This window comes from Pipistrellus kuhlii, unplaced genomic scaffold (assembly GCF_014108245.1).
Source record: "Pipistrellus kuhlii isolate mPipKuh1 unplaced genomic scaffold, mPipKuh1.p scaffold_m20_p_2, whole genome shotgun sequence".
Lineage (NCBI taxonomy): Eukaryota > Metazoa > Chordata > Mammalia > Chiroptera > Vespertilionidae > Pipistrellus > Pipistrellus kuhlii.
This window is the reverse complement of record NW_023425515.1, coordinates 37,580,171-37,596,564: the sequence shown is the minus strand read 5'-3', so window position 1 is coordinate 37,596,564 and position 16,394 is coordinate 37,580,171. Positions and strand designations below refer to the sequence as shown.

General features: G+C 36.5%; 1 protein-coding gene across 11 annotated transcripts in view; it reads right to left on the bottom strand.

The window, feature by feature from the left end:
• VPS8 (VPS8 subunit of CORVET complex) overlaps nucleotides 1-16,394 on the bottom strand; it is a 238,741-nt gene that overhangs the window by 78,841 nt on the left and 143,506 nt on the right. For all 11 annotated transcript variants that reach the window (XM_036443983.2, XM_036443984.2, XM_045583756.1 and 8 more), the window contains 3 exons: nucleotides 15,760-15,806; nucleotides 5,186-5,333; nucleotides 686-775 (listed from right to left, as the gene is read on the bottom strand). In XM_036443983.2, coding sequence (XP_036299876.1) covers nucleotides 686-775; nucleotides 5,186-5,333; nucleotides 15,760-15,806 — 285 coding nt within the window. The remainder of the gene's footprint in view (nucleotides 1-685; nucleotides 776-5,185; nucleotides 5,334-15,759; nucleotides 15,807-16,394) is intronic.

Genomic DNA, 16,394 nt, shown 5'->3' with positions numbered 1-16,394 from the left:
AAGGTGATTATAGAAGTTTATGCATAATAGCAAAAAACTAAAACTAGCCCAAATGTCGATCAATAGAAGAATGGATAAACTGTGGTATATTCATACAATTATATTACTGAGCAATGAATGGGGCAAACTACAGATACATCCTATAACAGAGACTAATCTCAAATACATTACGCTGAATTCAAGAGGGATTATATAAGAAAACCTATTAAATGTTTCCATTAATATTAATGAATAAAAAAGGGTAAAACTAACCCAAGGTAGAAAAACAAAATCAGAAGAGTGCTCACTTCTGGGGGAGTGGGAATGGAAATTGACTGAAGAAGCATGAGGGAAATCCCTGGCAATGTTCTCCATCTTGTTAGGGACTAGGATTAGACAGGTGTGTGCATTTGTCAAAACTCACCAAATGGTACTTTAAAGACTTGTGTATTTTGTTGTATATAAATTTTACCTTTAAAAAGTACCACAAAGAAATACTAAACTCTAGTCAGGGATAGGCATGATAAAAATATTGAGGTAAAATGTACTACTGCCTACAACTTCTTTGAAATATAATAAATTAAAATAGATTGATAAAAATTTATGCAATATTATATGTCAATTATATAGATATATAGAGATAGACTAATGCAATGAATAAAGGGGCACATTGAAACATGACAAAGCAAATATAGTAAAATGCTACCTTAAGCATTATTGAAAATGCACCATGAACATCTCCTTTCTTTTCTAATAAATACGCAGTGACTTCATGAAGTTGATACTTCTGGGTAATCTAGGAAAGAAGAAAAGATAAAGATTTGTGTTCATGAATCTTGCTTGTGAAGAGAGAAGGTCCTATTAAGAATGAAAAAAACCCCAATATGATATTAATTAACAAATCCATATCTTGGTAGTATGCTACTTTACAGTACAATATACAAATTCTTGACTTTTAGTCTTATAGTACTCCATTTTTTATTCTTACTAGGCCAAGTGCATTCATTTCCCCCCACTTATTTATTTAAAAAATTGTTATGCACATGAATGAGGAATATTCATTGAAGAAAAGTCAACACATATTGTATTATTACATAAGTAGTAATAATATAAACCAGAAATTGTTAAGTATAATTATTTAGAATATTTAAACAAAATATTTAGAACAAAATAACAATGAAAAAACTATGAATCAATTTGTGGGCTCTAAATAAAATTTAAGAAACTAAGAGTGTTAATAAGTAAAAAAGAAATACAAATTATGCTAAAATAAAAGAAAATAATGCCACCATAACTGATTTGGCTCAGTGGATAGAGCGTTGGCCTGCGGACTGAAGGGTCCCAGGTTTGACACCGGACAAGGGCATGTACCTTGGTTGCAGGCACATCCGTAGTAGGAGGTGTGCAGGAGGCAACTGATTGATGTTTCTCTCTCATCGATATTTCTAACTCTCTACTTCCCCTCCCTTTCTCTCTGTAAAGAAATCAATAAAATATATTTTTAAAAAAAAGAAAATAATACCATAGAAAGAAACAATAAAGAGATTTAACAAATCCAAAATTATTCTTTGAAAAGATTTATAAAGTGAAACAAATCTTTCTTAGGAGTAAATAAGCAAGGCACAAATAACATATTAATAGGTTAACAGATAAAAGGAGAAAAACGTGATCATCTCAATAAACGTAGAAAAATAATTTGATAAAATGCAGTACCTATTCTTGACAAAAACAAAATAATACAAAACACTTTTACCCATACTGGGAAGGGAACTTTTTTAACTTAATAAAAATTATCTATCACAGTCTTACAATAAACACCATATTTAATGTATAATATTAGATACATTCCCTTTTAAATCAGGAAGAAGGCAAGAATGCATACTATCATTAGTTCTGTTCAAAATAACCTAAAGCTTCTAGACATCTGATAAGAGAAAGAAAAAACTGTAAAGTTGGGAAGATAAAAACAACTACTATAATACCTAGAAAATACAGTTCTCATAAAAAAATCTAAAAACTATTGACTAAAGAAAGGAATTTAGCCTGGTTGCCAGATACAAAACTGTACAAAAATTAGTAACATACAGCAGCAATCTCAATAAGAAATGTCATTTCAAAAACTTCCTCTCAAAATGCTAACAAAATTACAAATTACCTAAGGATAAATTTATGAAAATATGTGCAAAACCTTATGCAAAATATTATATAAAGTGATACAATCTTGCCAAAGAGCATAAAAGGCGTTTTTAAAAGATAGCCATGTTTCTGAATGTGAAGGCAATACCATAAAATGTCAATCTTCCCCAAATTAATCTATAAATTCAATACACTCTTTTCATCAAAATTCCAGAAGAATATTTTTTAAAGGAACCTGACAATCTGATTCTTAAACTGATATAGAATAGTAGGTCAAGAGTAGCCAAAGGATTTTAAAGAAAAAAGAATGAGAAGGGAAGACTTCTCTTTCAAATAAGAAACCTTATTTTAAACCTATATTAATAAAATACATTGTATGAGTATAGGAAAAAAAATAATCAAAGGAACAGAACAGGATCCACAAACAGATCCATGTACATTTGGAAGCTGGTATATGATAGTATGGCATCATAAATCAGTGAGGAAAAGCACAATAAAATGCCACGTGGACCATTAGCCATACACATGAAAAAATATAAATTCCTCTCTTGATCTGTTTACAAAAATAGATTCCAGATGGATTAAAAGCCTAAATGTAAAAAGCTAACCAATAATACTCATATAAGAGGACAGCATTTATGCCATCAAAGTTAAAAGGAAAGACTGATACCCCAAAAATTAAACATTGAAGGAAAGGATTGATAAATTAAAAGGAAGTCACTAAGCCCTGGCTAGGTTGCCCAGTTGGTTGGAGCATCGATCCATACACCAAAAGGTTGTGGGATTCGACTCCCAGTCAGGGTAGACACCTAGGTTGCAGGTTTGGTCCCTGCAGGAACATGTGCAAAAGGCAACCAATGAATGTTTCTCTCTCACATCAATGTTTCCCTCTCCAGGCCCCCCTCCTTTTCTCTCTAAAATCAATTAAAAAACCAAACATATACTTGAGTGAGAATTAATAAAAAAGTCACTAAAAACCATGTTGAAAGAAGACTGAAAGAAGACATCAACATATAAAATCAGCACAGGATTAGAGATCTAGAAATTGAAAAGAAGTTCTATAAAGCAGTAAGAGAAGGGCAAACACTCAGCTGGAAAAACGATAGGAATAGATAATTCAGAGAAAAGAAAATCTAACAGGTCATTAAACATATAGAAAGATATTCAATGTCATTAGTAATCAATAATCCCCATTCCATTGGCAAAAATTAAGAAGTCTAAAAATATTAGGAATTAGCAAGGATGTGAAAAAAATAGCAAATATCAAACACTGATGAAGAGAATGAAACAAACAGGAAATCAGCTTGGCAATATCTGTAGAATTAAACTACTCTATTGTCCAAAGAATTCCACTTCCAGGTATATTTCTTAGAGAAACCTGATGGCTAATGTAACATTGTTTATAATGGCAAAAGACTGGAAATGAGCTGAATGTCTATAAGAGGGAAATTTATAAATTGTGGCATAATCATTCAATAGGCTATCACAGGACCATTAAAATGAGTGAACTATTAGTATATCTACATGTATAAAAATTGACAGATCAAAAAATTAATGACAAAAGCAATTTGCAATAGGATATGAACTGTGAAGTACCATTAATACAAATTTTAAAAATAATAAAACTGCATCTTTTAATTATTGTATTCATTTCTAAGCAAACAACTGTAGATCTACCTTTGCACCACCCTGTATATATGAAAAATAAACAACCTGAATAAACTTCCCATCTTCAGGCTGGTGGTGACCCCAGGGGAGAGAGGGGGACATGACAAATAAAAGATGCTTTATTTCTAAAACAAAACAACAAATATCTAAAGCCAGTATGACAAAATGTTAACATTCATATATTGGCTTGGTGGGTACATATATATTTGATATTCTTCATGCACATTTCAACATATTTTATATATTTCATAATTTTAAAAAAAATTAAGTGTGTGGACAATTCAGGAGGTGGATGCAAAAAATACAGATTATTATTTCATGAGTACTAACATAAAAGAAAGGAGACATAATGGTAGGTTGCATTTTAAATAGGGAACATGCCAACCACTTATAGTATACTAGAGACCCGGTGCATGAAAATTCATGCACTGGGGGGGTGAGGTGTCCCTCAGCCCAGCCTGCCCCCTCTCACAGTCCAGGAGCCCTCAGGGGTGGGAGATGATCAGAGGAAGGCGATGCCACCATCATACCTCTGCTGCTGCCAATGCCAGCAGCGCAAGCTTCGGCCAGCCCAGGTTACCCGAGCCTCAGGTAGTCCTGGGTGGCTGGGCAGCCGCCATCCAATGCTTGCCTTTGCCTCAGGCCGGCCCTGGGTGACTGGGAGGGATGAGGGGACTGGGGAACTCCGGAGGCAGGTGTGCGGAGCGGCCGGACCTACCTGGAGGTGGGCCCTGCCATGCCTTGCACCTGCCGCCCCAGCGGGGCTGAAGGGACTGGGCACCACCATCTTGTGGCTGTGGGCACCACCATCTTTGAGGGCATGGAAGTCAATTAGCATATTCCCTCCTTATTGACTGTGGGCGCCACCACCTTTGAGAGAGCGTGATGGTCAATTAGCATATTCCCTCTTTATTAGGATTAAAATATGTATATACATTTTCACTTTCATTTGGAAACAGGTGAAAATAAGGGAAATGAATTAAGGTAATGATTGTGCTAAGGCTACTGAATTGCTCTTCAGCCTAGTGTTATTGCATAAGAAGACTATGTAACCATCAGTACCTACAAACAAGAGCTTGGTTTTCCCCTTTTAATACTTTTATTGTATTCATTTTTATTTGTTTATCATGTTGGCTAGAATGTCTGTGAAACTTTATTAATAAACAATGATGGACATGTGCTGTTTCTGACTTTTCTAGAAAATTTGTGAAAGCAGTTTATTCCATAGCAATGAAAAGCATGCACTATGGACAGACTCCCTGGGTTCCATCTCAGATGCTACCACTTACTAGTTAAAAATGTAGGCAAGTAATTTAATATGTGAGTCTCCCTTTGCTTAACTGTAAAATGGTGAACGATTAGGAAAAGCGTACTCTGGCTTCCTCTCCATTATTGGTCTTACCTGGATAGTTTCTTCTAGGCGGTAGCCCTCGAGGACTTGTAATGTCTCTATGACTTGGGTTGGGCTGAACTGACACAACAGCTCAATGAACTGTTCTGTAATACAGGGGGATATCTGCAGCAGCTCCTGATTTACATGAACACCTTCCCTAAAAACATAAAAAGCAAAAGAGTAGCATCATTTAATCACATCTATAATTAAAGCTTCAGGTAAAAAGGATGCTATCTTAAAACCAAAACTACCTTTTGGTCAGGTAATATCATGAATTAAAAATCTCACTGTTACTCAGATTACTAGGGTGAACTGTATATTATATCAGAGGCGCTCTAAATCACAATACTGCTTAGTTTACATTGAGTAATTAAAGAAATCATAGTCAGTGGAGGCTCCAATAAATAAATCATACCAAAAGTTATATTGTTGCTCTAAAAGAAACAGATGACTAATTCAGTTTAAACAATTTGATTCATGAGTAACTATATACATGTATATATAAACCATCTTCCAGTCTCAACAGCTATCTCTACTATGCTTCCCTTATAGCACCAGTCACACACTGTTGTAATTACTTCTTTAATTATCTGTCTTCTCTAAAAGATTATAAACTCTGTGAGGGTAGGTACCAGTTTATCTCCTCATGAGTTAATTCTCAAAGCCTACAACAGTGTACCTTTACTGAGCATCCATTTGTTATGTCCCAAGACTATACTAATTTTGACAGCCATTAAAGTTAGCAGTGGGATATATGACAAAGCAGGTAGCTAATAGATGACTAACAGAGCTCTGAGAAATGGATATAACAAGTTGTATTTATGAGCAAGACTGATAAGCAACAGTCAGAAATGGATGTAAACTCATCAATGCTGCAGTTCACTTATTAATGTTCTGATGATGTTGATGCTGCCTAATTGTGTCCCAGCAGACAGATTATTTCCCAAATGAATGCATCAAAATCTGTTCATTCGGGTGATTTGCTTGGTTTGATGCATATTCACAACTTTAGTACTTGTAAAAGGTTTTGCCAATAAATGCCTGGAAAGAATTAAATACTGTGATTCACCAACAGATGCTATGTCTAATCTTAGTTTGCTCCATAGTCTTGCATTTATAAGACATATTAACAGAAGTATAATGTAGAGAAAATATTAACATTGTCTACAATATGGTATAAATATCTGAAAAATAACATTAGCTCACTTTAATGTTTCAGAAAAATTGGTTAGCATTCCCTTTTCTCTTATACCTAATAGTGTTCTACTGAAACACAGCATTCATCCCACCTAAAAACTATCTTTTCCCTGGGTTTGTCATGTGCATCTTCTATTTTCATGTAGACAGGATTTATTCTAAGCCATATCTGGTGTTGTTGCCCTAGTCCTTGTAATTTTTACCCCTCTGTTCTATATTTGGTTTCCTCCATTTGAAGGCAATCCAATTTACCTTTCCCAGTCAGTTAAGTTCAATTTAATGTACATTTATTGAGCATCTATTTATTATGTGCCAAGGCGACGCTAATGCTGAGGGAACAACAAGGAATGTAACCATCTTTGTTCTCAAAGTTTATAGTGTAGCTGGCCACAGACATTTAACAGACAATTTTCAAGTTATGTGGAAAGAACACTATGTAAGATGGGGGTCTACCCAGGGAACAGCCAGTCACTTAACAAACTCCTACATTAAAGGCCGTTGTGAAACACACACACATACAAAAGAAGAAAACTTCATCTTTGGGATTTAAAGCCAATTTGAAAAGATACTGAATAAGCCCATTTGCAAGTATAGAGAGCACCAAGATTATTGAGTTAATCACCCAACTTCTGGTTAGGGCTGAGTGTCACAAAGCTCTTAATTTGGCAAAGATTTCCTGCATCTAAATATAATTTGTCCTCCTGTAACTTAAGATTCTTATTAGAAAAAGAAGTGTTGTTTATCATCATTTTCAGAAAACAATAAGTCCTCATGTAAAGAAAAGTGCTCTGGCCTGAACCAATCCTTTTTTTTCTTTTTCTTTTGCTAATAACTTTCTTGACCCACCCAGTTTGTGCCAATAAAAACCTTCCATTTTGTGCAACTTCATGGATCATCTCTCTGTTTACTAGATGGGATGCTCTTGATTCAAAAATTGTTCAATAAAGCCAATTAGATCTTTAAATTTACTAAGTTGAATTTTTGTTTTCTAACAGGGACAGTGACTACATATGAGCATTAATCTAGCTACATCGCTCTATATCCTCTCACTATCATTCAATCGTACACACAAATATATGTGCGCTGAAAGGGTTAAGTGCAGGCCTCCCCAAAATATGCTACTTTGGCATGAAGAGTGTTTTTTTACATATTTTTATTAATTTTAAAAAGGGAAGAAGGGAGAGGCATAGAGAGACAATAACATCCATGAGAGAAACATCTGCCTCCTTCATGCCTCCTAATGGCGATCAAGCCCACCACACAGGCATGTGCCCTGACCAGGAATTGAACTGGGGACCTCTTGGTTCATGGGTCAATGCTCAACCACTGAGCAACACTGGCTGGGAAGCAGATATATTATTTTGAGCTAAAGGGAAAAGAGACTCTGCAGGCTCAAGAGAAATTTTTACCTTTTTCTTAAAATTTAACGTGGACCCTTGCCCATATAAGAGTGATTACCTATTTATATGGCAGAGCAAACCAAATTATTGAACATCTGCTCTTCTTGTCATCCTGTTAATATCCCTCATCCTATCTGAAACCCCAGGCACCTTACCTCATTCCTTAGCTCATGTCGTCATATGTACCTCATTTCACCTTTCTGTCTTGAACCTCTCATGCATGTAGGATCTCTGATTCTCATGTCTGTGGGGTTCCCATACACACATGTACAATTAAATTTGGTTATTTTCTCTTGCTAATCGGTCTCATGTGCCTTTAATTATTAGGCCAGCTGAAAGAACCTACAAAAGTGGAGGAAATTTCTTCCTCCCCAACAGTGCATACTATTTCATGCTATGTATTTTTTCAGGTTAGCATTATTTTTGCATTTACATAGCCATGTTTGCAATTTGGTATTCAATTTTGCTCATATATCTTAGTGTTTATTTAGCCATCTCCCCCATTAACTTTTTAAAATATCTTTTTCACTATATAAATGCTAAGGTGGATATTTGAATAGTAACTACTTTTTTCTTTCACAGTATTTCCTTAAATGAAATTGCTGGATCAAAGCACATGTGTAACTTTTGAGCTCTTAATACATATAAATTGCTCCAAGAAACAAAGTGGACTAAGAGGGAGCAATACATATTCAAAGGGAGGAATGACAATGTGTAGTGTATCCTATGACCAATTAATTCAGTACTGCTGCAGAATACGGGGGAAAGAGAACAGCCGGGTGAGAATATAAAAGCTGGATATGCCTAAATCAGATCAAGAAGAGCCTGTACACCATGAGGAGTTTGGACTTCACCTTGAATAATGGGAACTGAAATAATGTGTGAAGGGGAAAGGAGACATTGTCATTATCTGTCTTTCTGAAAATGGAAGTAGAATTAGGAAGGCTAGTTAGGAGACAAGCAAGAGAGACTAGGAGAGAGATGCAGAGTGCCTGAGCCAGGGTAGTGTGGGTAGACAAGAGGGGACTCACACAGGAGAGAGAGCCACAAGGTGGATTTTGGATGACTGGTTCTCTGTGGTGTGGCTGGGAAGGTGGAGTGGAGTCGGTAAAGGAAAGTAAGAAATTTAGCACTTGGGATTTTTTTTAAAAGACACTTATACTACAAGTTATATGAAGGTAGGGCCCCATCTTATTCATCTCTTTACCTCCTGTGCCTGTCACAGTGCTTAGTGTGCTATACCTACTCAGTTCATTGTTAAATGAAATAAATGGGCAGATAATGCCATTTGCTAAGAAAGAAAATAAAGGAAAAATAAAAAACAGGTTTGGATTTTAAAGTGAGTATAATTTTTAGCCATTTCAAACTCTCACACAGTACATAGCAAATAATCTCATGATAAAGAATTATTGGATAAAGAAATTAAATTAATGCATGAAAGTTCTATCTATCTATCTATCTATCTATCTATCTATATCTACCTTCCTACCTACCTACCTTCCTATCAATCTATGTATTAAGTCTGGAGAGTAGGAGATTATGATGTATTCGAATTTAAAAAGTTGAATTTGTGCGGTTGGCAAAATATTAACGAAAGACAGTCTCCGGTGGTAAGCCTGGCCAAGTTGATAGGCATTCATAAAGTAGATTTCATATGTCAAAGTTTATTAACATATATAATGTTCTAATTTTAAACTTTCAAATATGCTATTTCAACAGTGTCAGTATCTTAAAATATACCTCCAAAATTATACATAGAAACACTAACGGATTCAACTTAAATCTAATGTATAATCATTTCCATAATCTATGTTTTGCTCCTTGGCAAAGACACTCATTCTCTTAGCAATGCTCAATTTTTACTTTGACTAAAGATTTAAAAATATAATCTGACATTTTATATGTGTTTTACTATGAAAAAATTATAATGTATATTTCAGAGGCCTCTGGGACATTGTTAACAAAGGCTAAGTTGACATTACCAAGAAAATCATACTGTGGAAAATACTGTGAATATAAATATATTTGCACATTTTCTTTATTTCTTATGACGCTTATAGCCTCATAAAAACCATTAGTGTCCTTTCATATTATCCTTCAAGCATCTCTGCTGCACAAAAGACCGACCTGCAAATATATCAGAACTGTGAGAATTCTTGGCCAGCAGGAACACAGAGGGAGTGTGTGTGTAGGGGGAGGAGAAAAGAGGAATGACATGTAGCAGCAGTCCCTGTCACAGGGTGATGTGATCATAGGTTCCTGGGCAGGGAATTAGAAGATGCAAATTCTTCCTCTCCCAAATCTGGCCTCAATTCAGGCAAATACAATAATTTGTTTCTGGAGGATTAATCCTATCTCTCCTTTCTACCATAAACTAATCTTTCTACATACAGATGCCACCAATATCTTTGTAGGTCAATTATTTCTACTGAGGTCATTATTTACATGGCAAAGATAACTTAAAGAAATTGAATAAAGAAAATAGAAATACACGTAAAAATTTAACTAGTTTGTTCCTCTAAAAATGCTGTTGACAAAATAAAAAGCTATCCCCTCATAAACAACTCAGTGTGTTCATACAAATGTTAAATCAAATATGCATAACTATATAACACAAGAATTATGATCCTATTAACTCAGGTTTTGGGGGCAAGAACAACAAAAAAGTAATATTCTGATAGGACACATAAGCAATCCCCATCTCAAAATAACTGTTTTCTTACATTTTCTTTACTTTCCAGAATGCTCCTATAGGAGCTTCATGGGGAGGATAAACCTGGATGTTTAAAATAAATTCTATTGCTTAAGAACAAAAAGGGAAAAATGAAAGGCAAAAACGGCCTGAAGCCATCGGCCAGGGAAAACAGCTAGGCGGGGCCCAGTCTACTTACTCCTGATGTTCCTATTGAGAATGAAATAGAGCTTCTGTAACACATCTGACAAGTCCAAGAGCCCAAAAGTAACCTCACAGGGTGATTTGATCATAAATTCCTGGGCCAGACATGGTGGGTAGTCACATCCCTGGCCTATAACTTCTTTACTAAAAGGTTTACCTTTGCTTTCAGCAAACCCTGTCCATTGTTCAACAAGCATCTAGGTTAACACACCTTTGAAAGGCCGGAATGTCACCTTCAGGGGAAGCATAATCACCCTTAAGGGAGCACATAATCTTGTTAACTGCCCTGAATCCAATCATAGCAATTTTTTCCATTTCCTTCCTTCATGTAATCTTCCTTACTGAATGCTCCTTTTTTTTCCTTTTTCTTTTTCTTTCTTCAAATGTATAAAAAGAAGTGCAAATCTGTCATTCATTGAAGCATCTGAGATCTTACTTCATGGCAACAGTTGTTAGTTTGGGCTCTTATAAAATTATCTACAAGTCTTGCCAGTGGAAATCGTGTTCTTTCACAGGATCTCAAGAAAAACATTCCAGGGACCCATATATGGGAAATTGTGGCATGGTAAGATTTATTGGTAGTGTGAAATGCAAAATCAAAGGAGTGCCCCTGGATTCTCATTGTCCCCATTTTTGTCCATACTGCTAAGGAAAAATTCCTATCTTGCCCCCCAGAAATAGGGCCAGTGTCCAGAGATTCTGCCCTTTATTAAAGCTGAGAGAGAGAGAGAGAGAGAGAGAGAGAGAGAGAGAGAGAGAGAGAGAAAGAGAGAGAGAGCTCCAACTCTTTAGTAGCTGGGATTATGTTACCTTGGGTTTGGGAAGGTGCTTTTTCAAAATCACCAGTCAACTTCCCAAGCTTTCCTGGACTTGTGCTAGGTCCACCTCCTAACCAATCCATTTCCTTTTCCCAGGCTAGACAGATAGGCCTCTATGGTCACCATTTAGGCCCTTACTGTACAAGAGCTTATTCTCCTCTCCCCGCTCCCCTCCCCACGCCCCCTTTACTATTCTATCCCATCTCCATGATCTGTGGGGAATGGACCAGTGGTTCTCTGGGGAGTACATGAAGCTATAACTTCCTTGGGAAGCAAGCCTTTGCTCCCTAGTTTATTAGGTTTAATAATGTCTTATTCCCTTTGCTGCCTTCCTTTATTAATATCTAGCTATCTATGCTAACACAGGTTTGGATGCTCTTATGCCAACACTATATATCTTTTTCCACTCTCCCCTAGTTTCCCACTTCAGTTTTCCAAGTACCTAACAAGATTCTAATCCTTTACTTCAGGTTAGTCAACAAGTATATCCATTTTAAAAAGCTAAAATGAGATGGGAAATCAGTCATTCAGAGCTTAATGTAAACTAGGCCACACTGTCTGCTTTATCCTTACCCTGGAAGTCATGGGTATTGGAAAGGTATTTTTTCATCAGTGTGTATGCTTCATTGTATTCATATTTTACTTGCATATTCTCATTGTAAAAGTGTCACATAATATAGACAGTGACAAAGTAAATCAAGTTTTGATTGGGGCATCATGAAAGGAAGTAATTTTGGGTTTAAAAAATCTACCTAGGAACAATACTCTATATCTGATTGCGTTTATAAAGTGGAGAGAAGTGTGTACTCTGCACCCCTGGAAAGAAGGGAGCAGAGTGGAGAAGGCAGAGTCCCAAGGACACCAAAGACAAACTTTCTACAACCAAAACTTTGTCTAAGGCTAGTTTAGGAAGCTACTCCTTGCTCACTCTGCACTCAGCCTTCCTAACCTTGATCCTCTCCTCAATCCAGAATTAGTATCTTACTAGTGACAGGGTTCAGGACATGCTACCCCAAAATATGGTACCCTGGCATACTACATATTTTAAACTAAAGAAACTTGAGAAATGATGGGTGCAGAAGGGATTCTCTGACCTCCCTTAGAAAGCTAAAATGGGATGGGAAATCATAAAGCGTATCATAAAGCTTTCAGGTGAGAGGTGCTCTCCCTGTAGGTGAAGGAAAGGAGCATCCTTATGAGGATGGAGGGACACTGAGGAGAATCCAAACAACAGTCCTTTCTCAGTTTCTCCCAGTATACTATCCTCAGCTCATATCCTTTGGTCCCATCACGCTTTTCTATGACTTTCTATTCTTCATCAAACCTAGCAAAAAACATTCTGATTTAACTATTTCTTCAGGTCTTCATTTCCTTATGAAGGCTTCCGTGTCATATTAAACTTACAGTAAGTAATTTCATATGCCTTTCTCTTCTTAATCTGTCTTTTGTTACAGAAGTACAACCAAGAACCTAAATGGGAAAAGGAAAAGATTTGTTCCTCTCCTCACTATTCTATATAATAATGAGGTAATAGGCAAATGGTTGTTATGCTGTGACATAATGACTGGGAGCTACTAGCAGCGGAGAGCTACAGGAGGGCAGGGCAGTGAGCTATCAGGAGTGGTGGCCAGGCGGCCAGCTGAGGCAAGCGGCAGCGAGCTACTCGCACACGGATTCATGCGCAGGGCCACTAGTTATTATATATTTATATTGTGGGTTAAACAGGCTTTTATGGGTTAATCTAAGATACTATAATTTAATATGCTCTTTATATAAAAATGATTATATTGAAATGCCAAACATCCAATTTACAAATGAATTTGGACCATTATGTTTCCTATATAAGACATAAAATAAGAGGATAAAATATGATGAATTCTGGATTGGGATGCTCCAAAGCAGAATGATTGTCTTTGACCTCTTGGAAATGGATCAATATGAAATTGAGCCCTTTTTAAAGGTGAAGCTAAAGTATCAGTCTTATTAATTCAAGGCTCTATTAAAGAAAAAATTACCCATGATACTTGTTAAAACAGGCTTTATTTGGACTATCGTAATAGGGTAGGGACTATTGTAATGGGGTTTTGACAGTACAGGAGAACCAAGGCTCCATTCCAAATACAACAAGGACAAGTGGGGTTTATAGCTGGGATGGTTAGAGGATGAGGAGGTGGTCAGGGGATGAAAAAATTACTACAAATGGGGGGTAATTATTTGCTAGACTGACTTAATAGAATTCTTGCTGAAGGCAGGCCAAGGGTAATCAGATTTTACATGGGGTGGGGGGAGGGAAGGAAGAATTTAGACAAATATTTTGGGTAACCAGATATCCAGTGTGGGGGATTCTTGCTAAAACTAGACTCCACAAGGACAGAGATGAGAAGACTCAGAGGACTGAGTAAAGTTTGATCAAGGGGAGAATCTTTGCCAGCTCTTAATTTCTACTAGGCTAAAGTAAAGCTGGCAACTGTGCTGCTGTCAAAAGTGAGGACATTGCGGGTCATCTTGCTTTTGGGGGAGAGGGAAGACAAAGGGTTGTGGGTTCACTGCTTCTCTCTGAAGTAGGTAAGAGAGATCCGTATAGCCAAATTAATATGACAAGAAGGAAGGAAGTGTGACAAGTTATTTAGAGTAATTATCTTGGGTTATGGCTAATTCAGGGACATAAAACATATTGAGTAAATGAGTGTAAAATTATTTGTGGTTTGCTAGTGAACAAACAACTTTCACAGTACTCATAAAGGGTCTTACCTAACACCTTTCAAATCTAGGGTAGGTAATAACTAAGCAAGGCTTTTCATGGAAGACCTCTGAAACCCTTGTGATGTGCCATGTTTATTACTGTGAAATTTAAGATAAGGAGTGACTGCACTATCAGGGCAAATGGCTATATATTTATATTACCTAATATTGTTGTTGTTTTTAAAAGAAGGATTTGGTCACCATTGGCTTCTATACTCTTGTTTCATGTGAGAAAAGGCCACGTACAAAACTGAGCCTTCCCTTATCTTTCCAGCTTGAGCATCTCCAGGTAGGATGGTTGGGGGAAAATAACTTGATTAAAATAAATGATCTTACGAGAGGACAAGTCAAATCCTAAGAGGATATATTTGAAACTGGAGGACACATGAGAGAGGGAACAGAAGGAATTTTGCCATGGGAAAAGGGTGCTCAGACCCCAGAGAAGGGGCTGGGAATTGGGGCAGAGTGCCGCCTTCCTCATCCAGCTAACCCTGTCCTCTGTCTCCTTCTCTCAGTCTCCTCCCAGAGCTCTCCCATTCCTCCTTATAGCTCTTTCTTCCCTCCTATCCCCTAACTCCAATTCTACAGTTTCTCCCTCAGTTAATTCTAGGAGTAGACCAGGGCCCAAACTGACTATCAGAGAAATACAAATGATTAATAAAACATTTTTCAAAAAAAATCTAGTTTCAGTAATATTGTGAGAACAGGATTATAATTAAAACAGTTTGAAAATGTCTTAAACTGGGGTGCAGGAGAAAAATGTAGTCAAATTGCTTTTCTAAATATCTGCATATGCACATCAGTATGACTCTAATTAAAATGTGGCACAGTCTTTTTAAAAAATATATATATTTTTATTGATTTTTTTACAGAGAGGAAGGAGAGAGGGATAGAAAGTTAGAAACATCGATGAAAGAGAGACATCAACCAGTTGCCTCTTGCATAGCCCCTACTGGGGATGTGCCCGCAACCAAGGTACATGCCCTTGACTGGAATCAAACCTGGGACCTTTCAGTCCGCGGGCCGAGGCTCTATCCACTGAGCCAAACCGGTTTCGGCGACAGTCTTAAAGTTTAAATGATTGAGATTTCAAAACAATTGTTACAATCACACACCCTGGTACTTTGCTATTTAAAAATAGCACAGAATACTAGAATAACTGAAATTGATATCAGTATCACTTAAGTAAATGACTGTTTTCAATGGCTAATGTACATTATAATGCAACTTAAAAGTTAACTTATCTGAGATGAAAGCTGTTTCATCCTGGAATATTACACTTAAACCAGTGAAGCTTAACCCTAGGTGTACATAAAAAATATCCCCACCCACTGTTTTTCTGCGGGCTTGGGCCCAGGCAACTATATATTTTTTAAGCTTCTTAAGTGATTCTGACAAACATGAACATTAAAAATCAAGGGCTAAGTGTACTATCAATATTTGGTTACAATGAACCAGTTTGTTAGCTTCAACCTATTTTCTTATTTATTTTAATCTACATATTATAAAAAATTAAAGTTATAAACATACCTTGGGTCAAGAAGACTCCTCAAAAATTTGAAAAGCAAAACCTGGTTCTGAGTAGAAAAACAATAAAAAATATATTAAAACAAATTCTTCAAACTATGCCAGGGTAAAGAATGAATTTAGAATGCCCCTTTAAAATGCACACATGCCTATGATTATTTCCATTAAGCCCTCTGCATAGATCTAAGAAATTCTAAAGAATCATTTGGAGATCATTTCCTCTCAGTAATTCTAATCACTGTCACATTCTCCATTTTGAATGCAAAAGGCTGGGGGAAGGTCAATGGGGGGGAAAAGGAGATACATGTACTACTATATGTAATACTTTAAACAATAAGAAGAAAAAAGAAACACAAATACCTTGTTATTGGAAAAAAAAAAAAATTAACCCAAGAAAGAAAACCAAAACAAAACAAAAAAAGCCCTTTTCTGAGACAAATCCCAGTGCAGTTCCAGGACGAGGATGCTCTAACTGCTCTGCTGATAGTGAATTCTGGCTGTACTGCTGGCTTCATTGTCTCACATGGTCCTTCTTGTGACCACGGCCCAAATGACAACCACCACCTGAAAGCTCATGAACTCCCCAATATAATCAACTGCAACAGAGATGGCAACTGCAACATTTCAGCAATTAAGAT